Here is a 26,784-nt window from a genome sequence, read left to right on the forward strand (position 1 = left end):
GGCAATCCTGGGGTACAGTTCTAATAAAAGAGCAAAAGTCATTATTACCCAACAGACAGGCTCTACAAATTAGAAATATATATTGCAAAACACACAGCACAAACATCAACAAAAATTATTTTATTTCACAGAATGAAAAAAAAAAACCAGTTAATAAAAAACACAAACTTGAAAGTGCAGTATGTATTTAATGAATTGTAAACTAATAACTATTGAGAAAATTTGTGAATTTATTTCAGATTTGGCATAAAATTTTAGAGAAATCACTATCAACATAAAATATATATATATATATATAAAAATCAACATAATCTCCAAAAAGTCAATTAAAAGATGTCTGCACCTACATCCCGTATCACTTTGTGTCCTGATAACATTCAATGAACCAGAGAGACTTCTGGATCAACAAAAGTCAAATACCCCAGTGCTTAATAATGGATTATTCCTACGTGTTATGGAGACCTCTCACAGAGACGCGCTCCCTCTAAGATGAACAGTTTAGAAGCAATTTTGTCTTTACATATAACTACACTAGGTAGACCAGCATTTCCCGAGTGGCCGATCTCTTTACTTTCAGCATTTTGTGTGTTAGTCTGTGACACCGTACAAACTCAATTCGTCCCAGTGTTGATTTAAAGGACTCTGGTTTATATTATCGAATGAGATCTTTGACAATGTTTGCATCTCTGCAAACCATCTAATTAAGGTAGTTTTTCTATAGTAATTCACAGTTTATAAAATATATAATTCACCCACATCTCTTTGTAAAATAGATTGAATAACAGCCATGGGTAGCACAAAATAAAAAAAATCCAAAAACGGGCAATTCTGGAACGAAGCAGTAAATGCAAAGGAACTTCCTCTTAGTTTCCATATGAATCGGTCTCCATTTTGCACGTTCCATCAGAGTCGCTTCTGTTCGGCTTTGATAAATATGACTTTAAAGTTCATTCAGTTTAACCAAAAAGATTAAGGATTAAAAATGGTTAGTCCTTTGAAGTATTAACAAGCAGATACTGAGGAGGAGAAGAGGAATGCTGGGAGCAAAGGACACGGAGGGATTATTTAGTGTTGCGTTGTACAATCCCATCCAGGCCCGGTATGTGGGGACGAACGTGTATACACCAGGTCTGTCAGGAAGGGCGCATTCATCTCCCCAGCTAACGATGCCAACCTGATACCAGACACTTTGCACCTCACAGACCAGCGGACCCCCAGAGTCACCCTGTAAGGCAAGAGCAGGGTATCCAGTGAATACAATGACAAAAACAAAGGATGATAGAATTCCTTTTAATCCCCATTGGCCTGAAGATCTACTAATTAAAACCAAGTTTCTCTCTGAATTTAGAAAAATACAAATTCTACATTACGCTCTCCCCTTAAGCTATACATAATATGGGCTTTCAGCCGGATACATTTTATCATATTGACTCTCCGTCCTCTCCTCTAAACTATACATAGTAGGAACTTGCAGTTTAACTGTATCCCCTCCAAGCTATATGCATCACATGGTCTCATGCAGAATTATTTTATGGTCACAGAACCAGAATATGAATAGGGGCAGCATGGTTTGTCAGGAACCTGGATATGCAAACCTTTGGCACTCCAGATGTTTTGGACTACATCTCCCATAATGCTGGCAAAGCATCATGGGAGGTTTAGTCCAACACATCTGGAGTGCCGAAGGTTGCCTATGCCTGTCTTAGAATCTTCCTCACATAGAACACGTTTCCTGATGGAATTTCCGTTTAAAGAGATTGTATTATAATCCTTTGAGGCAGTTTGGGGAATTTCACATCCCACAAGGCTCCAGACAGATAATGCTAAGCATTAGAGGGATTATGTAGCCTGTAAACATTTCAAATAAAGCCTTTAAACACGTTTCTGGGAGGAAAAGATTTTCCTTCACGTAAGCAGAGAGGAAAATATCAAGCAAACCAGGTACACGGCAAATGGCAATGATTGTTCTATCCAACTCACCTGGCAGGAGTCCTTCTGTCCAGCCTGGTACCCAGCACAAATCTGGTCGTTCTGTATTATGGCGTATCCAGGGCGGATTGCAGAGCCCACGTGGTACATCTGATCACAGGAAGCTTTAGTAATCAGTGGTAGCTTCACTTTTTGGAGGACACCAGGGTATGGGAGTGTCACTTGAGAGAAGAGAAAAAAATACCCAGAAAATCATTAATGTGGTCATTACAACTATGACAGTGCAAGGCTTTTCACTAAATTGTGCATCGTGAAGAATAGACATCAATAGGTAGCTTCTGTAGGATATTTTTTCCAGTTTAGCTATTCTGGTTTATAATTGTCAATTGCCAATCAGTTTTACCACAGTTTTCTATTTAACCCCTGAACTTCGGATTCAATTGTACAAGTTCTGAACCAAAACAAAACCTGGAATTTGCTCTTTAGGACTGTTCCATCAAAATTCACCTCTTTCAAATTAAGTGCACCTATTCTTAGAACATATTGGTTTTCAGGAGAAACAGGGCTTTCATTCCACATCAAATATTTATAAATTAGAACAGTTTAATATGAATAAATATTCATATTTATATGCGGTCACATCCCATGAGTACAACAGTTTCATGGTGTTTTGAAAAATACAGTCACATATAAAGCTTGCCCATTTTAGATTTTACACATTGACGTTTGCCAGATTTGTTTGATATGCCCATGTTGCGTTTGATACCATATGGCAGTCCATGAATGAGAATTACAAAGATAGAGAGAGTATATGCACACACTAACTGGGGAGTACTCCCATCGGGAGCTCCAGACCGGCAGAGCCTCAAACCCAGGAAAGATTCAATAGAACAATGTAGACCAGGGCACACCTGGTGGTTTCTTCAGTAGGCAGCTTTATTATAAAGTGCAGAACAAAAACATTTTGCGTCCTTGGCCGAAGGTCTAAATTGTAATTAGAGAGCGAGGCTTACTGAATTTATCGTTTGGAAACAGTGACCCCAAAAGGACTTAAAGGACCACTTTAGTGCCAGGAAAACACACTGGTTTTCCTGGCACTAGAGTGCCCTGAGGGTGCCCCCACCCTCAGGGTCCCCCTCCCGCCCGGCTCTGGAAAGGGGAAAAGAGTTAAAACGTACCTTTTTCCAGTGCTGGGCGGAGAGCTCTCCTCCTCCTCTCCGCCTCCGTTCCGCGCCGTCGGCTGAATGCGCGCGCATTCAGCCGGTCGCATAGGAAAGCATTTACAATGCTTTCCTATGGACGCTTGCGTGCTCTCACTGTGATTTTCAAAGTGAGAATCACGCAAGCGCCTCTAGCGGCTGTCAATGAGACAGCCACTAGAGGCTTTGGGGGAAGGCTTATCCAATTTATAAACATAGCAGTTTCTCTGAAACTGCTATGTTTATAAAAAATTGGGTTAACCCTATCTGGACCTGGCACCCAGACCACTTCATTAAGCTGAAGTGGTCTGGGTGCCTTGAGTGGTCCTTTAATGAAAATCTGGTCTACTCCATCTTTCTTTAAAACTTATAGATCCACTGGACAAAAAGGAAGGTGTATCGCCCTTAAAGACCTACATTTTTTACATTGTTTTATTTAAGATGTTTTTTTGTTTCAGATTGCTACATTCCCGATAGAACTTGTGCATGTAAAAATGTGATACACTTGTGCTATGTAATTGGCCACTGATCTAGTCTAAAATACAATTTTTATTTTTCATTTTACGTTGTGGCTTGACAGAGCACATTTTGTTACTGTGTCTTTTTTTTTTTTTTTTTAAGAAGTAGTAGAAGTCCCCCCCTCTCATGTTGACGGCAATATATATATATATGCATACCAACTTTTTTTTACTGTTGTATTAATAAATTATGTATACGGATATCTTTTATATTAGAGAAGGGACAGTCCTGGCATTACGGAGTGTTGACCATAACATGCAGTACACATGAGACAGGACAACGGATGGATCCTGGTATTGCCAGTTAGTTTATATATTATTAGAGTGCTTAATATGCATCAGTGTTGATATGGTTAATATATGTATAGAATATGTCATTTATTGGATATTTGGTCACCCAATAGATCGAGGCTGGCGATTCCCCTTCCCAACACTCCCATTCACCCACACGTTTGCAGAGATTAGCTGGTTTGTCACATTTTGATCACACTCATGTCATATCACTTTCCACCTTTCATATGCTTCCCCACACCAGTCCCTCTAGTATATGATGGGTGTTGGTATAGATTACTTTCTATCTTCCGTGTTAGATACCCGGTACCTTTGTTTGATCACTTAGTAACCATGGCAAGAGAATGCCGATCGGTCACATCACATGCACACCACACATGTGGATGTCGGATACTGTAACCGCGGCTGGTTTCCTTATTTACCACTATAACATCTTAAAGTCTGAAAATCATATCTATTTAGGTTTACTGCAGTATATTATGTACTGAAAGAGTCGTAGCATAGTCTTGAAGCTTGTTTATGCATTATTGTTATTTTATTTCGTCTGGGGCAAAATGATGCAAACATAATATGCACGGAAGGTAAGCAAGAGGTTATTGCTTAAAGAAACAGTTATGAAAAACAATATGTTCGATTTCTAACACCTTGTCAGTTTGCAATATCTCTTAAAGACAAAGTACACAGTTTGAGGAGTACAGTATTTGCATTTGCCCATCACAATACTTCCGGGTTAAATCGGTCCTCAGGCTGTCTTATCACTGGATTGGTAAGGTTTTTTTTTTTACATGGTCACTTATAAATTCACATATTTTGCTTAATACTGTGATCTTGGTAAAGACCCGAACGTGCCGAAATGCCGATTGGACTTTATGCGCAGTTAATAGTTTTTTGGGGAAAATACAAAACCTTGAGTGCAAAAGATTCTGATCAGGACATGCACTACCTATGTGAAGAATCAGGGATTACTTACCCAACCCTCTCCCCTTCCCAAAACTAAAAATAAATAGTCAGGAATTCACAGTGAATTTCATATAAACTGCCAAATTAGCCGAATAGAAAACAGAACTGACTTGGAAGGTATCTCCAGCTATGTTAACCTAAATCTAGACATTTCCAGCAATTCTTACTTTAGCGAATAACCCTGAACACGTCACTCCTTTTCAAGCACTTCAAAGGTTGATACCCAAGGTGCCTCAACACAGTCTTCTTTTTAGTATAAACAAGGTTTCTTAGAGCAGAAAAGTGCTGGACTTGCAGAAATGTGTATTGTCAACTTGAAATCTCTTCTCTGATTTAGAATTCTTCCCCAGGTATTCCCCACACAAAGGTCTTTTTCTGATACATTCTCACTCAGAAGTCTTTCAGATTTATTTAATTGACTCCATTGTAGCTCTCCCTAATCAAGACCGTCTCCAGACCTTTTCCTTCTCAATATATCTTTCACTTAACAGAGGCCTTCGCCTTCTCTTATTCAAGATTAATACTAGTGCATCTCCCTTACAGACTGCTCCTCCTAAAATAGATTATCTCAATTCATTTCCCTAGCTCCATCAATGACCATGCCATCAGATTTTGGGACTCACCTCCAGAGTTAATGTTCCCCCACCCAGTGACCCAGCATTCCATGCCAGATGTGAAGATGGTGGAGGTTGATGGCACACAGATAGGGAGAATGAAATTGTTGAAAGTAGTGGGAGATGATAATTTGACCAAAGCAATGTCACCTCTGGTTCCAGGGCCATTGTAGCTAGAGTCCTTAATAATCTGTATTACGTTAAATGAGACCTCGTTATTGCTGGGTTCAGACATCTTGTAGACACCAAGGAACACGTTATACGAAGAAGGATTTAGAGAACTGGAGAGAAAGATGGACACATCATCATTATTCTTCTTTAGAGAGACATGCATCTATATCAGAGCTGTACAAATAAATACAAACAAACAAACAAACAAACAAACAAACAAACAAACAAACAAAAGGTACACAACCAATTCATACCTTGTAAGTAAACATCCTGATTAGTTGTGTCACTTACAGGCTTGGTGAGACTATTGTAAAAGATGGACAAACTGCACAATTTCAAGAGAGTATCTTTTATAATTATATCTATATTCTGTTAAATATAATCTTTATTTAAAAAAAAAAAAAAAAAAAAAAAAACTCAGAGCATCACGACAACTACAAATCAGGGTAGCTAAGTTAACAAAATCTAGGCCACTCTCTGGGTCCCCGAGTATGCCTTTTTCTTGGCCACAATGATGAAAAAGAATTTAGAGTTTCATATTTTGAAGAACAATTTTATCCAAACTGGACTGCATTGATTAGCTACGAGCACTGGGCTAATCTGCCACTAGTTAACACACCCCCAGCAATTCATTGCCATCTGGGATGGATGGAAATGATATGGATATTGATACATCAAACGGTTATTAATGACTCCAAAGGGGGTAGGAACCCCAGGTCCAATAGAATGTGTCAGACTAAAATTATTAGAAACATTATTCTCTATTCATCGATTCTCTCCCTGTATACCATCTACTAGATGCGGCATTAAATCTCTGTCCTAAACGGGATCCATGTCCTTGTGGCTGACTCTCTGAATTGTTTCTTAGGCACTGGATCTAAATAAATAGTAAAAGTGAAAACCTCACTATATAATATTAAAATTCATGGATTTCAACTTGATAAAAGTCAAGAGAATCTTTGGTGGAGAGAGATAGTCACCTATCACCATTTAGTAAATCTCTCCTAGTTGTGATTGAGCCAGGGATACCCCAAGATAGTTTTCCCCCTGTGAGAGACAGAATTACTCACTAAACAAAGCAGTGTGCAGCTGTCAGTATCCACTGGTTGGAGATCAGGGACCCTCCGCATATATGGGACCCTTTATATCGTAAGCTGATCTGCCATGGCCACTCTCCTTCCCCCGCATCTGTGCCACCAACTATCCTGTTGGAGATTATTGGGGAGCCACAACCCACAGGCTGAATGTCTGGAGCTAGTGATAGAAAAAAATCCACAAAATAATACAATGTATCAGTATTATTCTCTGAGCAAGGGATAAGATTGACTGCCTATACAGAGTGAGTCGGGGCAGGGATGACTGCTTATACAGAGTGAGTAGGGGGGTGACTGCTTATACAGAGTGAGTAGGGGGGTGACTGCTTATACAGAGTGAGTAGGGGGGTGACTGCTTATACAGAGTGAGTAGGGGGGTGACTGCTTATACAGAGTGAGTAGGGGGGTGACTGCTTATACAGAGTGAGTAGGGGGGTGACTGCTTATACAGAGTGAGTAGGGGGGTGACTGCTTATAACAGAGTGAGTAGGGGGGTGACTGCTTATACAGAGTGAGTAGGGGGGATGACTGCTTATACAGAGTGAGTAGGGGGGGATGACTGCTTATACAGAGTGAGTAGGGGGGGATGACTGCTTATACAGAGTGAGTAGGGGGGGATGACTGCTTATACAGAGTGAGTAGGGGGGGATGACTGCTTATACAGAGTGAGTAGGGGGGGATGACTGCTTATACAGAGTGAGTAGGGGGGATGACTGCTTATACAGAGTGAGTAGGGGGGATGACTGCTTATACAGAGTGAGTAGGGGGGATGACTGCTTATACAGAGTGAGTAGGGGGGATGACTGCTTATACAGAGTGAGTAGGGGGGATGACTGCTTATACAGAGTGAGTAGGGGGGATGACTGCTTATACAGAGTGAGTAGGGGGGATGACTGCTTATACAGAGTGAGTAGGGGGGATGACTGCTTATACAGAGTGAGTAGGGGGGATGACTGCTTATACAGAGTGAGTAGGGGGGATGACTGCTTATACAGAGTGAGTAGGGGGGATGACTGCTTATACAGAGTGAGTAGGGGGGATGACTGCTTATACAGAGTGAGTAGGGGGGATGACTGCTTATACAGAGTGAGTAGGGGGGATGACTGCTTATACAGAGTGAGTAGGGGGGATGACTGCTTATACAGAGTGAGTAGGGGGGATGACTGCTTATACAGAGTGAGTAGGGGGGATGACTGCTTATACAGAGTGAGTAGGGGGGATGACTGCTTATACAGAGTGAGTAGGGGGGATGACTGCTTATACAGAGTGAGTAGGGGGGATGACTGCTTATACAGAGTGAGTAGGGGGGATGACTGCTTATACAGAGTGAGTAGGGGGGATGACTGCTTATACAGAGTGAGTAGGGGGGATGACTGCTTATACAGAGTGAGTAGGGGGGATGACTGCTTATACAGAGTGAGTAGGGGGGATGACTGCTTATACAGAGTGAGTAGGGGGGATGACTGCTTATACAGAGTGAGTAGGGGGGATGACTGCTTATACAGAGTGAGTAGGGGGGATGACTGCTTATACAGAGTGAGTAGGGGGGATGACTGCTTATACAGAGTGAGTAGGGGGGATGACTGCTTATACAGAGTGAGTAGGGGGGATGACTGCTTATACAGAGTGAGTAGGGGGGATGACTGCTTATACAGAGTGAGTAGGGGGGATGACTGCTTATACAGAGTGAGTAGGGGGGATGACTGCTTATACAGAGTGAGTAGGGGGGATGACTGCTTATACAGAGTGAGTAGGGGGGATGACTGCTTATACAGAGTGAGTAGGGGGGATGACTGCTTATACAGAGTGAGTAGGGGGGATGACTGCTTATACAGAGTGAGTAGGGGGGATGACTGCTTATACAGAGTGAGTAGGGGGGATGACTGCTTATACAGAGTGAGTAGGGGGGATGACTGCTTATACAGAGTGAGTAGGGGGGATGACTGCTTATACAGAGTGAGTAGGGGGGATGACTGCTTATACAGAGTGAGTAGGGGGGATGACTGCTTATACAGAGTGAGTAGGGGGGATGACTGCTTATACAGAGTGAGTAGGGGGGATGACTGCTTATACAGAGTGAGTAGGGGGGATGACTGCTTATACAGAGTGAGTAGGGGGGATGACTGCTTATACAGAGTGAGTAGGGGGGATGACTGCTTATACAGAGTGAGTAGGGGGGATGACTGCTTATACAGAGTGAGTAGGGGGGATGACTGCTTATACAGAGTGAGTAGGGGGGATGACTGCTTATACAGAGTGAGTAGGGGGGATGACTGCTTATACAGAGTGAGTAGGGGGGATGACTGCTTATACAGAGTGAGTAGGGGGGATGACTGCTTATACAGAGTGAGTAGGGGGGATGACTGCTTATACAGAGTGAGTAGGGGGGATGACTGCTTATACAGAGTGAGTAGGGGGGATGACTGCTTATACAGAGTGAGTAGGGGGGATGACTGCTTATACAGAGTGAGTAGGGGGATGACTGCTTATACAGAGTGAGTAGGGGGATGACTGCTTATACAGAGTGAGTAGGGGGATGACTGCTTATACAGAGTGAGTAGGGGGATGACTGCTTATACAGAGTGAGTAGGGGGGATGACTGCTTATACAGAGTGAGTAGGGGGGGATGACTGCTTATACAGAGTGAGTAGGGGGGATGACTGCTTATACAGAGTGAGTAGGGGGGATGACTGCTTATACAGAGTGAGTAGGGGGGATGACTGCTTATACAGAGTGAGTAGGGGGGATGACTGCTTATACAGAGTGAGTAGGGGGGATGACTGCTTATACAGAGTGAGTAGGGGGGATGACTGCTTATACAGAGTGAGTAGGGGGGATGACTGCTTATACAGAGTGAGTAGGGGGGATGACTGCTTATACAGAGTGAGTAGGGGGGATGACTGCTTATACAGAGTGAGTAGGGGGGATGACTGCTTATACAGAGTGAGAGGGGGGATGACTGCTTATACAGAGTGAGTAGGGGGGGAGACTGCTTACACAGAGTGAGTAGGGGGGATGACTGCTTATACAGAGTGAGTAGGGGGGATGACTGCTTATACAGAGTGAGTAGGGGGGATGACTGCTTATACAGAGTGAGTAGGGGGGACAGAGAATGACTGCTTATACAGAGTGAGTAGGGGGGATGACCGCTTATACAGAGTGAGTAGGGGGGTGACCGCTTATACAGAGTGAGTAGGGGGGATGACCGCTTATACAGAGTGAGTAGGGGGGATGACCGCTTATACAGAGTGAGTAGGGGGGATGACCGCTTATACAGAGTGAGTAGGGGGGATGACCGCTTATACAGAGTGAGTAGGGGGGATGACCGCTTATACAGAGTGAGTAGGGGGGATGACCGCTTATACAGAGTGAGTAGGGGGGATGACCGCTTATACAGAGTGAGTAGGGGGGATGACCGCTTATACAGAGTGAGTAGGGGGGATGACTGCTTATACAGAGTGAGTAGGGGGGATGACTGCTTATACAGAGTGAGTAGGGGGGATGACTGCTTATACAGAGTGAGTAGGTGGGGTGACTGCTTATACAGAGTGAGTAGGTGGGGTGACTGCTTATACAGAGTGAGTAGGTGGGGTGACTGCTTATACAGAGTGAGTAGGTGGGGTGACTGCTTATACAGAGTGAGTAGGTGGGGTGACTGCTTATACAGAGTGAGTAGGTGGGGTGACTGCTTATACAGAGTGAGTAGGGGGGACAGAGAATGACTGCTTATACAGAGTGAGTAGGGGGGACAGAGAATGACTGCTTATACAGAGTGAGTAGGTGGGGTGACTGCTTATACAGACTGAGTAGGGGGGACAGAGAATGACTGCTTATACAGAGTGAGTGGGGGGGACGGAGAATGACTGCTTACATAGAGTGGATTTACCTGTTACTGTAGCAGATTGCACGACCCCTGTAATAACAGATAACATGTCAGTCTGTGTCCTACAGAGAATAGAGGGATTCTCATTCCGTATGTGATGATTACAGACAGAAAAACTGGCAGATATCAAAACCACATGAACCACTGAAAGTTTTACTTAAAATGTACTCTAAACATGGTCTAAACAGTGCTGGCTTTCTCTCTCTAAATTCTATCCATTCCAGAGAAGAACTTCTAAAACAATTAGTAAAATATATGAGTAAATACATAAAGGGAATCAACACAGTAAAGGAGGAGACTATATTTAAAAGAAGAAAAACTACCACAACAAGAGGACAGTCTAAAATTAGAGGGGCAAAGGTTTAAAAATAATATCAGGAAGTATTACTTTACTGAGAGGGTAGTGGATGCATGGAATAGCCTTCCAGCTGAAGTGGTAGAGGTTAACACATTGAAGGAGTTTAAGCATGCGTGGGATAGGCATAAGGCTATTCTAGATATGAGAATGAAAGTATTAAGAAGTCTAGATGGGCCAAGTGGTTCTTATCTGCCATCACATTCTATGTAAAACAGAAAACTTTCCTGATGGAAAAAGTAACAAAGAAAATGACAAATCTGGTGTGTCGGCACCAAATGATGCACAGAACACGGGAAAAACCAGACTGATTTAATTAAAAGATACTAAATAATACATTACAAAAACAGTTTGTTTATCTGTGAGACATGTATCGAGTTGAAAGGAATACACAGTATTCAACATGTTTAAAATTAATTTTAAAAATACGACATTTTATCATCAACTTGGTATTCCTGGGCGCTGAACAATATCACATGCTGATGGACAGGGCATGAAAATTGCTGCCGTACATTGCCTAACATTCATTTGCTGCTGGGGGAAATCTATCATGGGGGTAGGGAATTCAAAGACATTTTAATGGAGTCTTTTCCACATGGATTTAAAACAATTCCATTTTAACTATGTGATGCAAAGATATCAGTGGAAGACCTTCATTGAATAACCGATTTCAGTTTTTTGTAAGAAGTTACATAGATTTATATATTTAACTCATTCTAACATATCTATTCACTCATATGAATGCTTCATACTGCAGCCCATGAATGCTTCATACTGCAGCCCATGAATGCTTCATACTGCAGCCCATGAATGCTTCATACTGCAGCCCAGCTCTTGTATGTGCAGACAATTTACATGCAAACAAGATATTTATCCAATAAAACATGTGGGTCCAGACTCCCCCAATTTTATAGCATATATGGATTAAATAATAGGGAGAGGTGGTATTCAAAAAAATTGGCACATAAACAAGTTTTAAATAAAACACACTTACCTAGCAGGAGTGAGTATAGAAGCACAGAAATCAGTTGTGTGGGTTTGTTGAGTCTGAAAGCCATGGCCACCCTGTGCACAGTCCACTCACCTCACAGACACTGCCCTGACTCCCACAATCCCACACTCTCCCTGCTGATAGTGGCCAGACCTGTTTCTGCAGACAGCTGTCTCACCTAATTGTACTGCAAAGCATAGATCACTAAAGGAAATTTAACAGATAATAGGATCGCTACCTGTAGAGCAACAATCAGCCAATTGCTGGAATTGGAGGAAAATATAACAGGACAATTGTGCAATATAAGCTCTGTATGGTTACTGAAAATGAGTGATCTCATCCTTTGCATTAATTAAAAGGATAATTCGGCGGTGCCCTGTGTACACAGGATGTAGCCCAGCTATTTACTAACGCTGTATTTGTGGAAATCACAGATTTTCAGGATTCCATTCAAGCTGAAACCTGCCAGATTTTTTTTTTACAATTTGTTTTAACCCCTTAAGGACACATGACATGTGTGACATGTCATGATTCCCTTTTATTCCAGAAGTTTGGTCCTTAAGGGGTTAAAGGGACTCTCCAGGCAGCCGAATTTACTTACCTGGTTCCAGCGCCGGGAGCCTCGTGAAGCCGCGCCCCCTATTTTGTCAAAATGACGAAATAGGCGGGTGCGAGCAGGGAGCATTCAGACACTTCCATTTGGAAGCGTCATTGCTCTCTTGTGCACATGCGCACATACTTCAGAGGGCGGCATTCATGCCGCCCTCTGAAGTCCTAAGCGCACTACCGCGCAAGCGCGCGGTGTGCGCGGCCGCGAGCTGAGCTGACTGACAGCTCAGCTCGCGGTCTTTGCCCGCCCCCCTCCTCCGCTGACAGGCTGGAGAGAGAAGGCGCGCACACAGTGCCTTCTCTCTCCTGCACACGTCAGACGTATCTTAATACGCCTGACGTGTACAAGGCCTTTTTAGGGCCCTGCGTGATAGGATGTCCCTCTAGTGGCCACGGAGGTATTCCTATCAATCAATGTAAACACTGTATTTTCTTTGAAAATACAGTGTTTACATTAGATTGCCTGCAGGGAGCTATAGATCATACCTGAACAACTACATTAAGCTGTAGTTGTTCAGGTGACTATAGTGTCCCTTTAACAATGTCTCTTACACAGTAATAGCATTTGTTCTGTTTCAATGAGTGGAACACCAGCAGTCTGAATACTTAGCAGTCTGAGGAGTTATTTTCTAAAGTGTGAGTTACAGTAAATTAAAATCCAAATGGCACAATGTAAGGAAAAAATCGCTCATCTCGAACAATTCTCCAACTCCGCTACAGGCACAGTTTATTCTAAAATGGATTTTTCAATTGAGAATTGAATTAATTTAAGGGACACTCTAAGCACCAACAAAAAAAACTATTAGTTTTAAGAAGTAGTTTTGGTATAAAGATCAGGCAACTGCAATGTCACTGCTCAATTCTCAGCCATTGATGCAGCCCTAGTCACACCTCCCCGGGCTGACAACAAACAGCTGTGGGCTTGAAAGGGATCAGCCTGCCCAGAGGGGCAAACACACCTGTGAAAGAGGTGGGTCTTCCATAAAGTAGATAGTCTGACTGACAGCCAGGGGCGTACCTAGAGCATTTGGCACACAGGGCGGATCCTGTGTTTGGCACCCCTTCATCTTTAGAATATAAAAAACACCCATAACATTGTTTAATGTTTAATGCTTTTATTTTTAAAAATTGCACAAATGTGTACATTTTGAAAAAACCCTGTCCTGCCCCTTCTACAAAAACCCTCTCCTGCCTGCCGATCTACAAAATGCAGGTCCTGCCCCCATTCTACAAACCCCTGAACCCACCTTCCATAAAACTCCTGCACCCCCTTCCCAAAGAAAACTGCCTCTCCCTCTAAAGCTCAGCCCCTTACAATAGAATTCATTTTTTTAACACAACAGTATTAGCAACAGTCTTCAGAGTCCAACCCCAGGCACTTAGTCACTCACACACAGTCACACACACAGTTACAGGCAGACAAGCACACACAGTTAAATACACACACACACCACCACCACCACCCTCCTCCCTCACACACACACAGTTACAGGCAGACAGACACACACACAGACAGTCACAGGCAGGCAGTCAATACACACACACACTCTCTCTTTCTTTCTCTCTCTCTCTCTCTCTCTCTCTCTCTCTCTCTCTCTCCCTCTCTCACCGTATGGGCTGGAGGAGGAGTGGATTAACTGAAGTCCCTGGAGTCTGTTAATTGGGTAAGCAGGGACTCCATCCTGCTTCCCCTCGATGTGCAGCAGTGACAGCAGCGGGTGAAGGCTGTGTTTAGCCCCACCCCCTGCTTCTGGTTTGGCCCCACCCCTACATCAATTAGCCTCACCCCCATTTTTTTTTTGATGCGGACGGTTTTGAAGTTCTGCAGCTACCTGACCCTGTGTGTGTGACCTGTGCGGCCGCACAGCTTGCACATCCTAAGGCCACCATGGCACCCCCCTTGACCAGTGTATAGTCGCCATATGGGCAGGTGGTGATTACCCCAAAACCCCCATACCCACCCCTGTTACCAGTCAAATCCAGAGGTATGGGTCTGTAGCAAACCTAGCCACTTCAGACTAGAAAACTGTATCTTTAAAGGTTGTCCAGAACATTGCTGCCATATTGTGCTTAATGTACTGTGCTTGCTGTATAGAAATGTATCTGTGCTTGTAATTCCTTTAGAATTCGTATGCTGGCAGCCGAAAGCCGCTAGCATTTACCTAGCTGTTTAGCGTACAGCTGTTTTACCGGCTGTTCGTGAAACAAATTATGTACCGAACCCAAGCCCACACACGGAGGGTCGTGTGGCACCAATTACTGGATTGCAACATTGCTGCAATCGGTAATTAAGTGCGTTCCTAGGTGGCCGTCGTTCGACTACCAACCACGCGGTGGTCGGCCATCTTGGATCCTTTGTCTCCCCAGCGGTGTTTGGTCGTCGAGTGCGTGGAACTGAAAACCACACGAACACCGCTGTACTTCCAGGCCGTTCGGGAGCTCCGGTCTTCTCCGGTCTTCTCCTATTGTGGTTCCCCATCGGTGTTCGGTACTTTTCAACGAATTTAATAAGCAAATGTATTTCGTGCGGCGTTCGGTTGTTTTAGCTGGGATCTGAGCGGTAATCACACGAAATGTGCACTCAGACCCCAGCTATCTACCGAACGTCCGTTCGTGCAAATAAGGTGAATATTATTGAAGTTGTAGATTTAAATGTGAAATGCTGGTTCTGCTGCACGGAGGGATAATCCACTTAATGGTGTATTTCAGTGGGAGTGTCCCTCTCGAGCAGCAGTGCCTGATGGGAGAATTGCTCCAAATGTTAAGTCCCCCATGTAGTCCCTTACTGTGTTACCCCTGCTATATCCGTAAGGAAACCCCTTGCATGGGGACTTGCATACATACTGGAAGCTGTGAATAAAGAACTCCCAGAACTGTGTTTCGTCCGGTTACTCGGGATTTGGGATATTGCCTTACTTTTCAGCGCTGACTGTGGATTTACCTTTAATACCAGCGGAGATCGTGGGATTTAATATTGCCGCTCCGCTACAGGGTCAACAGTATGTCCACAGTTTTATTGAATACATCAAAAGCTCAGACCTTGACCCCTTAAGCCATCTGAGCTCCGCCACCCCAAAGAAACAGGGCCTTTGCTAACCCCTCCTGCAACCGCAGGTTGAAAAGATCCCACCCCACATATGAGAGGTGAACCCCGTCCCGCCGGTAATATCCTGGCAACATAGCTTCAAGATCCTCATGCCGTACTTCCACTTCCCCCAATTTCCTCACAAAACTTGCCATCAACCCATTGACCTTACTACGGGAGTGTGCAATCGCGGACGGGGGACTATATCCAACCAAACCACCTGAAGCCCCGGGACCAATGCCCTAAACCTGTTGATGTCCTGCTTCATCCATTTAACCAATTTCCTCTGAGGACCATACCTAGATAATTGCCCCCTGCATGAAACACAAGAATATCAGGTCGCCTATCCCTTTCCAGTAGGCCCAGGACCGCCTGGCAAACTGCTTACCACCTGTAACCCCAATAGCCAAACCATTTCACCACAATCTATCCTCCGGAAAGCCCAGCAGCTGACCCCTGGAATGAGCTGCAGCCCAGAAGAAGTAGGAATGGCCCACGATCCACACGACTCGACCTAAGAAAAACAAGAGCTGCAATTAAGCTCAGTCCTGGACCCCTTACATTGCCCACTACACAAAACGCCCCAAGCTCATGTAGGACCGGAGCCGTGCCGATTCTCACCTACCAATTTTCTTAATAAGCTTGTCCCCCCCTTGTCCCAACCTTGATGCTTCTGTAGCGGCCCCTGTCCTAAACGAATATGTCCCAAATTGGCCAGGCCGAAGCCCCAAGCTCCCAAGCCCCAACCTGAAGACCCTAACAAAAAGTGCGAAAGCACTGACCCGTCCGTGTGAACCAGGAAGAATCCCTCACCCAGAGGTCAACACGCCAGGTAACGAGAAAACAGCAAGACGGGGCATAAATATGAACCTGGGACCCCATGCAACATGGCATACACACCCTTCCCCAAGACATATGTTTTCAACCGAGCCACCCTATCCGCCGAACAGTGAACATTACCCCATTGAACACCACCATGGCCCCCTCGGTTAGCATTCACCAACTCCCCAATGCGAAATGCATCGGAAAAGGCCAGGATAAATGCTGCTGCAAACAAACACACCTCGTAGTCACTGAAACAGATCCAGGGGAGAGCACGCACCAAGCCGTCCAACAGCTAAATGGCTCTGGCTGCCTTGCGTCCGGAACCACGCAACCCCTTCAAAACCCCTTAAGAGCTTGCCAAATGATAAAGTGTTTCGTATGGTCCTCCCACCTGTGCCACTTGAACCAGAGCACCAGCGCAAACATGTGCCTATTTACCACCGCAGGAGAGGAGCCCCCGACCAAAAACTGAAAGGTGTACCATAGCAGGGCATCCAGATGGGACCCCCTCACCAATTCCCATTCCATACCCTGCAAGGACAGTTCTCAGGACTCCCAAACCTTACAATATGCCGCCCAGGTACCCAGAGACAAAGATGATCTCACGAATCCATAAAGCACGCTATCCTGAGCAGCCAGATCTCTTCCTCCTGCGCCCCAGGCGCCTCCAGCCAAAATCGGGACCACTGCAAATGAGACAAGGCGTCAGCCACGACATTAAAGTACCCCGGAATGTTCCGTGCACAGAACACCACATTGAGTGACATACATAGCAAAAAGATTTTACACAACAAGCGCACCAGCGAAGCCAATGCGGTCGACAAATTGTTCACTGCGTGCACCACAGACATGTTGTCAGAGTAAAAGACCACCTATCTGTCCTGAAGCAAGGCACCCCACAGCCAATAACCACCAGCAGAAAAAGTTCTAGGAATGCCAGATTGCGGATAAGCAGGCTACCGAGCCAGGCCTCTTGCCCCAGGAGCCCACACTGCACGACGTGTCGGTGTACAATTCCAGCTTCTTCGCTGACACAGACGTCTTCTGAAAGATCACCGTTCTGTTAAAATGAGCCAGGAACATGTCCCACACCCCCAGGTCAGCCTTCATACACGAGGACACCCGAAGAAAGTGGTGTGGCGACCTCACCCCGGCCGTCGCCCGAGACAAACTATGGCTGAAAATCCTACCCATGGGGATTACCCAACAAGCAAAGTTAAGCTTCCGATCAATTACTGCAGCTGCTTCAAGGTAACCTTCTGAGCCTGACACACCTCCACCACCACCTCACGTAGCCCCCTCGGGAGCAGACACTCACCCTTGAGAGTCAATTTCCAAACCCAAGAAGCTAAGACAATCCGTTGGCCCCTCCGTCTTGCCCTCCGCCAAGGGCACCCCAAACACTTCAGCCACCCATTCCAGCGTACAAAGCAAATAGAGGCATGTTGGCGAGCCTGCCGGACCCATGCATATCAAATCGTCCAGGTAGTGCACCACCGATCGATTCCCCACCTCCATGTGAACCATCCACTCCAGGAACGTCCTAATCTTCTTGAAATAGGAGCAAGAGACAGAGCTGCCCAATGGGAGGCAGAGATCCACAAAGCACTGTCCCTCGAAGAAACAGCCCAGCAAATGATGACACGCCGGATGAACCGGCAGCAGCCTAAATGCCACCTCAATGTCTACCTTTGCCATCAGCATTCTTAACCAGCTTGATCACCTGGTTGAATGATGCGTAAGAGACTGAGCACAGGTCCTTGTTGATGTTGTCATTACCTGAACTCCCCTTGGGGTAGGAGAAATTTGACAGCCTCTTTCTTGGGAATCACTCCCAATGGGGACAAACGCAAATTATCCAGTGGGGCAATGGCAAACAGCCCTGCCATTCTCCTCAGTTGAACTTCCTGAGAAAAACCTGCCACTGTAACCGCTGGCGGTTCCCTTATTTACCACTATAATGTCTTAAAGCATAGAACTTAGTAGGGCTAACCATACAGATATCTTAGCCATAATGTTATATAGTTAGTAAGAGATCCTCTATTTAACATATGTAAATAATTGAGAATACAATACAAAATAAGGATTGTCTTGGAAGCAATAGTTTTGTCTTTTTGGATATTTATTATATAAAAATATAAATATAAAATCCATTATAGCAGAGTTTATAAGATGAAATTAAATGCTTGCAAATATCATTAATAGGTTAACATACCCTTTCTGAACATGTCATCATGTCAGCCATTCAGTCATTTTAAGATGGAGCAGCGTCTGTCTCCAAGTCTCTCCTCTGTTTCTTAACATTTTAAAAGTACACTTATTTATACCTTAGGTGTCGTCATTCTAGGGTCACCATAGTTCATATATGAAAAAGTGACTTGTCTACTTTAAATCAATTTAGGACCTCCCTTAAGTTGGCAAAGATACATGGCCATAACTAAAAGCAAGTGCACACGTCATGGAAATTTTCCTGACTTAGTTCAAGATGGCATCTTAAAGTCTGAATAGCTTATCTGTTGTTTATACTAAGACATAAGTGCACAGTCGTGGGAGATTCCCGGAATTGGGGAAGTTCCATTAACTTGGGGTTACCACAGTATATTGTGTACTGAAAGAGTCGTAGCATAGCCTTGAAGCTTGTTTATGCATTATTGTTATTGTAATTCGTCTGGGACAAAATGGCGCAAACATATTATGCACTGAGGTTATTGCTTAAAGAAACATCTATGAAAAACAATATGTTCCATTTCTAACACCTTGTCAATTTGCAATATCTCTTAAAGACAAAGTACACAGTTTAAGAAATACAACATTTCATTCTAAAACTTGTAATATTTGCATTTGCCCATAACACCACCAAACGCAAATTATGAAAACTCAAGGTGAGCTCAAGCTCCCGGAACGGTATGATGAAACCCTCCGAAAACCCAGCCATCAACAAATCAGCGTCAGCCTTGTTACCGTAAGCCACGGCTGCATTGCCTCTAACTTCACCGGGGTTATGCCCCGGGAAGTCGATGTGGCACCGGAACTCCCCCTTCCCTTTCTTAAAGCAGCGGTGGAGGGCATGAGTCCCTCCAAATCCTGAGCACTCATGCTTGAACTTGCACATTGATTCCCAATTACACTGGCCCTCATTGAAGAGCCAGTAAATTCCTTTTTTGAACGCTGCCGATGAGACGGACTTGCCCCGTGCGCCGGCCTCGGGCTAAAAGGGGGACGCCTTCTGCGCCATCATCAGCTTCAGCCACAAGGGTAAGTCCATTTGGTCCCACCGCATGCCAGGGTTAGCCGACAGCTGCTGCAGAAACTGCTTGTCGTACCGCCACCACGCCAATCCACCGTACCTTTGGTATGCTTCCAATATGCCGTCGAGATAGCAGAACAAGGAGGAACAGAACCCTGGCAATTTCTCACAGATCACACTGGCAAAATAAAAAATGCCTGCAGCCAGTTTCCAAATGATTTTGTAATCGTCCGATAGCGCTTCTTTTCCCCATCCTCATCTCTCGTGGCGTCTTTTATATCTTCCTCCTTGAGGTCAATATAGTCCTCCAATGGTAGAAGCGAAAGCACCTTGACAAACTTACCCTTCCATATTCTCTCCTTCACTTCCATATTGAGGAGTACCCCTAATGGCCCCATGAAAGACACATAAGCATTCTGTTGTGCCGCGTCCGGCACACCACCCGCCAGCACCCACTCCCTGTCGATGTCCACCGCCGCCAGCCACCAGGTGCTCCATTGCAGGACATAGGCCTGCCACAGCCTGACTACCATCGCCTCTTGTGCTACCAGGGCTCATCTGTGCTGGGGGCATCTTCTCCGTGCAGGCCGCAGGGCCCCTCCAGCCTCCATGTCTGCTGCTGCTACTGCACCGCCAAGCCACACCTGCATCCACACTGCTCCCCTGCGTGCCGCCGCTGTCCAGAAGCTAGCAATCAGGGCCTCCAATGACTGGTCCATACTGAAAAAGAAAACACAAACTCACCAAGCTGGATCCGATCAACCCAGACTGGTGAGTAGATTAGTTGTGGCAAAATTAAGATGCTGCCCTTTATATACTAGGTCTGCCCCTATCCTAACCAACCAATCCCTGCCATCCCCCCCTTAGTACGCCACTGCTGACAGCTTTTCTCTTCAAGGCAAACCAGGCACAGAGTGTAGCTAAGGTGCTCTGTGCATGGTCTGAGTACCCCAACCATCTTCTGCATCCTGAAAGCTGCCTGTCAAATCTGAACTGCTTGACAGATTTGAGAATGTGGGACTAGACCCCGATTCCCATTTTTGCAGGGATTAGAGTCCTAATGAAAGCTGTCCCAGAAAAGTTGTGAACTCATATAGCCACCCCTTCACATTTTCTCTCATTTTTATACTTTCCTTAAAGCACAGTTTGTTTAGTTTAGAAGTTATTATCTCCAGCCTACCCTGTAAATTGCATGCTAGGGCCCTTAGCAACATCCCATGTGTAATTAAATTTCAATCAACTGAGCAGGAGATAACAGTATACATGTAATCACCAAGTATAGGCCGCATGTGTGATTGCTCTCAGTTTATTCTGCAAAAAAAGAAAGACTGAGACATTTTTCAAATCTGTTATTTTATAGTAAATATTCAGTAATTATTCAGTTCTCTCTTTTCAGAATAAACCCGGATATGTTTTATATCGACTATCCACTTGAAGTGCTGGTCGCCCACCTTGAAGTTAGATCCAAGGAGCACTGAGCTGGGTGCGGGATGCCCCACCACTTGCCATGACTGACCAGGCAATCAGGGACCTGGTCCCAGTGTATTGCCTTTACATAATTATTTCTTTCTTTTCTTTCTTTTTGTTTTTTTTTTGAGTTTTAAAAGTTTTATTGAATGATATTCAAGATTACAACATTTGTTTTGCAGTAGGAAAGTAATGTTTTAGCAAATGTTTGAGTACAATACAGTTTTAGCAATTGTTTGAGTACAATACCGTTTTAGCATTTGTTTGAGTACAATACAGTTTTAGCAATTGTTTGAGTACTATACAGTTTTAGCAGTTGTTTAAGTACATCATTTGTCTTGTTAGTATGCTAAGAGCATTTCAACATTTCTAGGGGTGGGGTATTCTTAATAAACAAGAAAAGAATAAAAAAGAGGGTTATTAATCAGTGTTAACGTCAGTGTTGTACGTTGCTACTTCACACATTCGTTTCTTGGGGTCTGTTTATCAGAGTATGCACTCATCCCCTAATAAGGGCACGAGTCAGGTCTCCTTGTTACCTTACATTGAGATGTTGGTGCTTTGTGTGTGTGTAGTGTTTGCCCTTGCGTAACTGTTTGTGGGTGTTTGGAATTTGGGGGGTCCTATTGTAAATCCATCATTTTAACCCTTGTGGAGAGTTTGGCCAAGAAGGCCTATTGAGAGTTTAGGTTTGTTGTTTCATGTGGTTGGCTTGACCCCTTGGAGTGGGAGGGTCCCGTTGTAGTCTTGGTCTTATTTTTGTATGAATGTCAACCATGGTGTCCAAGTGGCCACATACTCGTCATACTTGAGCGAGAAGGAGTATGATAGTTCCTCCATTTCTCTGATAGCTTCTACCCAGACTCTGATCGATCGGGGGTGTGTTTTTTTTCCATTTAGTTGGAATGGCGGCATTCGCTGCCGTTAGAAGGTGATTGGTCAATATGCGTGTGCGTTTGGGTAGGGCATGGGGGTACAGCAAAAATCACAGGACCTTAGGGTCATGGGGTAGTCTGTGTCTCGTGATAGTGTGTATAATATCAGCTATCTGGGTCCAATATTTACGTATTATCGGGCATAGCCACCATATGTGGCTTGTGGTTCCCTCTGCACTTTTGCACCTCCAACATGTCTTCGGTGTGTTGGGGAAGAATCTGTTAATGCGGGTTGGTGTGTAGTGCCATCTGGCTATTCGTTTGTAATTGCTCTCATGTGTGCTGTTGCTTTTAGATGTGTGGAAGATGTTGGTGAATATTCTGTGCCACACTTTGGCCTGTATTTGTATCCTTTGTTCTGTTTCCCAATGGGTCGTATAAGTTGGTAAGTTTTCTTCGGTACGTCGGCATAATTGTTTGTAGAAGGAGAAGATATGGCCCCTCCGGATGGTGTGTTGGGCGCATTGGGTCTCGTATAGAGTGTGAGTTCTATGTCCCTGTAAGAGTGGTTGGTCCGTGCTCAGAAAGTGTCTTAGTTGTGAATGTCTGAGTTGTGTTAGTCTCGTTTGTGATTCTGTGGGTAGCAGCTGTTCAAAGGGGATGACCTCTTGGTCGTTTAGGACATCCCCCAGAGTCAGTATATGTGCCTCTTTGGGGAAATTCTGAAAAGCTCTGGGGTCAGTACCTGGGGGAAGGAGGGGTTTCCTGTTAATGGGTAGAGTGATGAAGGGTGTGGTGCGAGATATTTGTCTTTCCTGGTGGTTGACCATAGTTTCAATGTGTGGGTGATTGTGGGGTGTTTTGTCACCGGATGTGTCTCAAGTTCTGGCCCTCTGCTGAGCCAGGGTATGGCGTATATTGGTAGTGTGAAGAAGCTTGCCTCAATCCGTACCCATTGGGCTGTGTTTTGTGGGTACGACCATTCATAAATCCTGAGGATGAGGATGATGGCCTTGTGGTACATTTCTAAATCGGGTAGGCCAAGGCCTCCTCGCTGTTTGCTTTTTATGAGGCACTCATATTGTAGTCTTGGGGGTTTACCTGTCCATATAAAGTTAGTGAATAGTTATGTGCAGAAACTTAGGAAGAATCATCATCTTTAAGATATGGATTCTGCATAGCCAGCCGAATTGTGGTTTGTTCCATGATTTCAGTTCTGTACTTACTTTATCCAGGAGGGTTGTGTAATTGAGGGGGTACAGATGTGACAGTGGGGTTGTGAGTTGGACTCCCAGATATCTGATTGACCCTGTGGACCAGTGGAATGGGTAAGTTGTGCCTAGCGCTGTTTGTGCGTCGATGGACACATTTAGTGGCAGTATTTTACTCTTACTCATGTTTACTTTGTAGTTGGAGACTAGATTATATGCATCTATTTCTTGTATTAGGTGTTGTAGTGAAGATTCTGGGTTGGATATTGTGAACAATTGGTCGTCTGCGAAAGCAGAGACCTTGTATTCCTGTTCCGCTACTTTAAGGCCAGATATGTTCGGGTTATCTCTTATTCCTTGTAGGAATGGTTCCATGGTGAGGATGAATAGGAGCGGGGAGAGGGGACAGCCCTGCCTTGTACCATTGGTTATTTGTATAGTGTCTGATAACTGTCCGTTCACCCATATTCTCTCTCCCGGATTTGAATATATGGCTGCGAGCCAGTCCATCCAATGTGGACCGAAGCCCAGAGTTCTCATTGTGGCCTTGAGGAGGGACCTGTCCACTCTATCAAAAGCCTTCTCGGCATCTATGGTTAAAATGAGGCTCTGGGGTCTTTCTCCCTTAGCTATGTTTATTAAGCTTAGTAGTTTCGTTGTATTATTCTTGGCCTCCCTACCAGGCACAAACCCCGACTGATCTGGGTGTACCAGTCCTCTCAGGAGTGGTTTGAGATGGTTGGCTAGAATCTTAGTGAAGATTTTTAGGTCACAGTTTATTAGAGAAATTGGGCAATAGCTCCCACATTCCTCAGGTTCCTTTCCGGGTTTGGGAATTAGTGTGATGTGAGCTTCTAGGGACTCAACTGGGAGTTTATGTCCTAAGACAAGTGAGTTAAAGGCAGTGGCAAAGGGTTTGCGAAGCAAGTCTGTAAAGGTTTTGTAACATTTAGTAGTGTAGCCGTCGGGCCCCCGGCTCTTGCCTATTGGGAGGTTTTTAACTATGTCTCCAAATTCTTCGTTCGTCAGGGGTCCTTCTATTGACTGTCTTATGTTTGTGGGAATCGTTTGTGTGATCCGGTCAGAAAGGAAACGGGCTTCTGGTTGTGGTGGCGCCTGTCTAAGGTTATACAGGTTTGTGTAGAAGGCATGAAGGTTTGTGGAAGCAGATGAGTGCGTGTCCCGTCATGTTGTTTGATTGTAGTTATATATGTACGGTGTTTGCTCTGTTGAAGGGCTTTAGCTAGCATCTGCCTGCATTTTCCTCCCTGAGTGTAATAGGAGTATTTGGTGCGTGTGAGTATTCTTTTGATTTTGGAGTTTAATAGGGTCTGTAGAGTTGTGCGTTTGTCAACTAGCTGTTTGTAGAGGTCTAGAGAGAGGTTATTTTTGTGTGTCTGTTCAATTTGGCAGATGTCCTGCAAGAGGTCTGAGATTTGAGGTTTTTTCTTTTTCTTAATTTTGGAGGCTATGGCTATGATATGTCCTCTCACTACTGATTTGTGGGCTTCCCAGGTTATTGTCGGGGATGTGGACGGTGATGTGTTGTCCTCAAAGTAGTGTTTCAATGTAGTTGCAAGTGTTTTGACCGTGGTAGGGTCGTTCAGCAGGGTGTCATTGAGTTTCCATTGAAAACTGGTGGGTGTCAGGGTTGGAATTTGAAAAACTAGAGACAAGGGGACATGATCTGACCATGTGATTGGACCATATTCACATGGTTGAATCTGAGGAATATGTCTGTGTGGGATGAATAGCATGTCCAGGTGAGAGTATGTATGTTTGACCGCTGAGTAAAAAGAGTAATCTCGTCTTTGTGGGTGTATAGTTCTCCAGCAGTCGAACAGATGAGTTTTGTCTAACAGTTTGGACATCGTAATTCGGGTCTTGGAGTTGTACTTCGTGGAGCTGGATGTGGTATCCAATTCCGAGTCAAGGAACATGTTTAAATCACCTCCCAGTATTAGAATGCCTTTTACATGCTTTTCGATTATGTTGAGGTATTTGCGTAGGTGCCTGCTTTGTTTAGTATTTGGTAAGTAAACATTTGCGAATGTCACTATTGTGTTGCCAATTTTGCCTTTGATGATGAGAAGCCTACCGGTTGGGTCTGTGTATTGGTTCGTGTGCGTGTACGGGGTGTGCGCCCCTATGAGGATGGCTACTCCTCTGGTTTTGGCATCTGTATAGGAGCTGAAATATCCTGTGGGGGTAGTGTCTGTTGCGGATAATGATAGTGGAGTCTGCCTTCAGGTGGGTCTCCTGAATAAACGCCACGTCTGCTTTCCGTTTGTGGAGTTCGTGGAGTGTTAGTGATCGTTTTGTCGGGGAGTTGAGTCCCATGACATTGAGGGTGACTATAGTCAGGTTTGCCATTATGGGTGTTAGAGAGTGTGTGAACTGCGTGTTCTGTCACTTTCGCACTGTGTACCAGGGAATAATAACCGATAACAAATAAACGATGTACAATATTGTATTTCTGCAGGTGGAGCAAGAAATTGAGGTATTTGGAATTGAGGGAAAGAAAGACGGCTTTGTCAGTCTGTGGCTTTCCCCTAGACGACTCTAGGGCCTCTGGGGAGTTGTATGGGCACCGCTTGGGCCACGTACGTCCTTCCACCTGCTATTAAGTCTTCACTTTTGTGAAGTGGGGTAAAGTGGGGTGTTTTTACAGTGTGTCTCTCGAGAGACGGGCAATCCTGTGAGCGATTACCAATAGTAAATTGTGGATCAGGCTTGGTGATCATATTTCTGGGACTAATCAAATCGTGTGCTCTTGGTGTGAACCAACTTTATGTGTTAAATTCTGGGAGAGAGTGGAGGCCGCCAGCCTCTACATGAATGTTAGGAATTTAGGATTAGGCATTGTTTGTCCTCCTGAGCGGAGGCAGTGCCTCATGGGGGAGTGTGCATCTCAATTGCTTGCTCGGTTTTATATTATGACTGTTGTAGTAGACATCTTTCCCCTCTCATATGCAATTTCCCATATAACCAGTGTAAATGACATAATATACATCATGTTTCTCTGTAATACATTTGGTGCCTAACTTATGTTTTCAGTTGACATTATTATTTATTTCATGTTCGGTTTGCATTATGTCGCACTCAGTGGTAGCAAACACCACTTGCACGTTTACTGCGCTGAGCAGCAGCCAGACTTTGTCCATGCCCTGGAGGCTGTATTGCTCAGCTGAAAATGAAAGCTTTTCTCGAGTAATATAGAACAAACAGCATAAACAGTAAATTTGCTTCAAACTTAGCACGTTATTGCAGAATTCTCTATGTTGCCTTGATATCTGTGTCCTGAATGGTTACATTTTGTGAGCTTTGTGATAGATTAAATCTACAGTAAAAACAATTGGAAAACAACACCATTGTGACTAGATTAATATTACTGTTTGATTTGCTTTGTGTATGTAAATGAAATACATTGTGTAAGGAAGACTTATCAAGCCAAACGTTC

At 44.4% G+C, this 26,784-nt stretch overlaps 1 protein-coding gene across 1 annotated transcript in view; it reads right to left on the reverse strand.

Annotated features, from left to right (window-relative positions):
• Positions 1-324: 324 nt before the first annotated feature.
• The window catches only part of LOC134571380 (uncharacterized), a 38,041-nt gene continuing 11,581 nt past the window's right edge, over positions 325-26,784 (reverse strand). Inside the window, exons 6-11 of the mRNA XM_063429581.1 lie at positions 23,507-24,440; positions 10,663-10,803; positions 6,753-6,936; positions 5,521-5,792; positions 1,981-2,150; positions 325-1,225 (exon numbers count right to left, since the gene is read on the reverse strand). Coding sequence (XP_063285651.1) covers positions 977-1,225; positions 1,981-2,150; positions 5,521-5,792; positions 6,753-6,936; positions 10,663-10,803; positions 23,507-24,440 — 1,950 coding nt within the window. The 3' untranslated portion in view covers positions 325-976. The remainder of the gene's footprint in view (positions 1,226-1,980; positions 2,151-5,520; positions 5,793-6,752; positions 6,937-10,662; positions 10,804-23,506; positions 24,441-26,784) is intronic.

The sequence above is a fragment of the Pelobates fuscus genome, chromosome 8 (assembly GCF_036172605.1).
Source record: "Pelobates fuscus isolate aPelFus1 chromosome 8, aPelFus1.pri, whole genome shotgun sequence".
NCBI classification, from domain to species: Eukaryota; Metazoa; Chordata; class Amphibia; order Anura; family Pelobatidae; genus Pelobates; species Pelobates fuscus.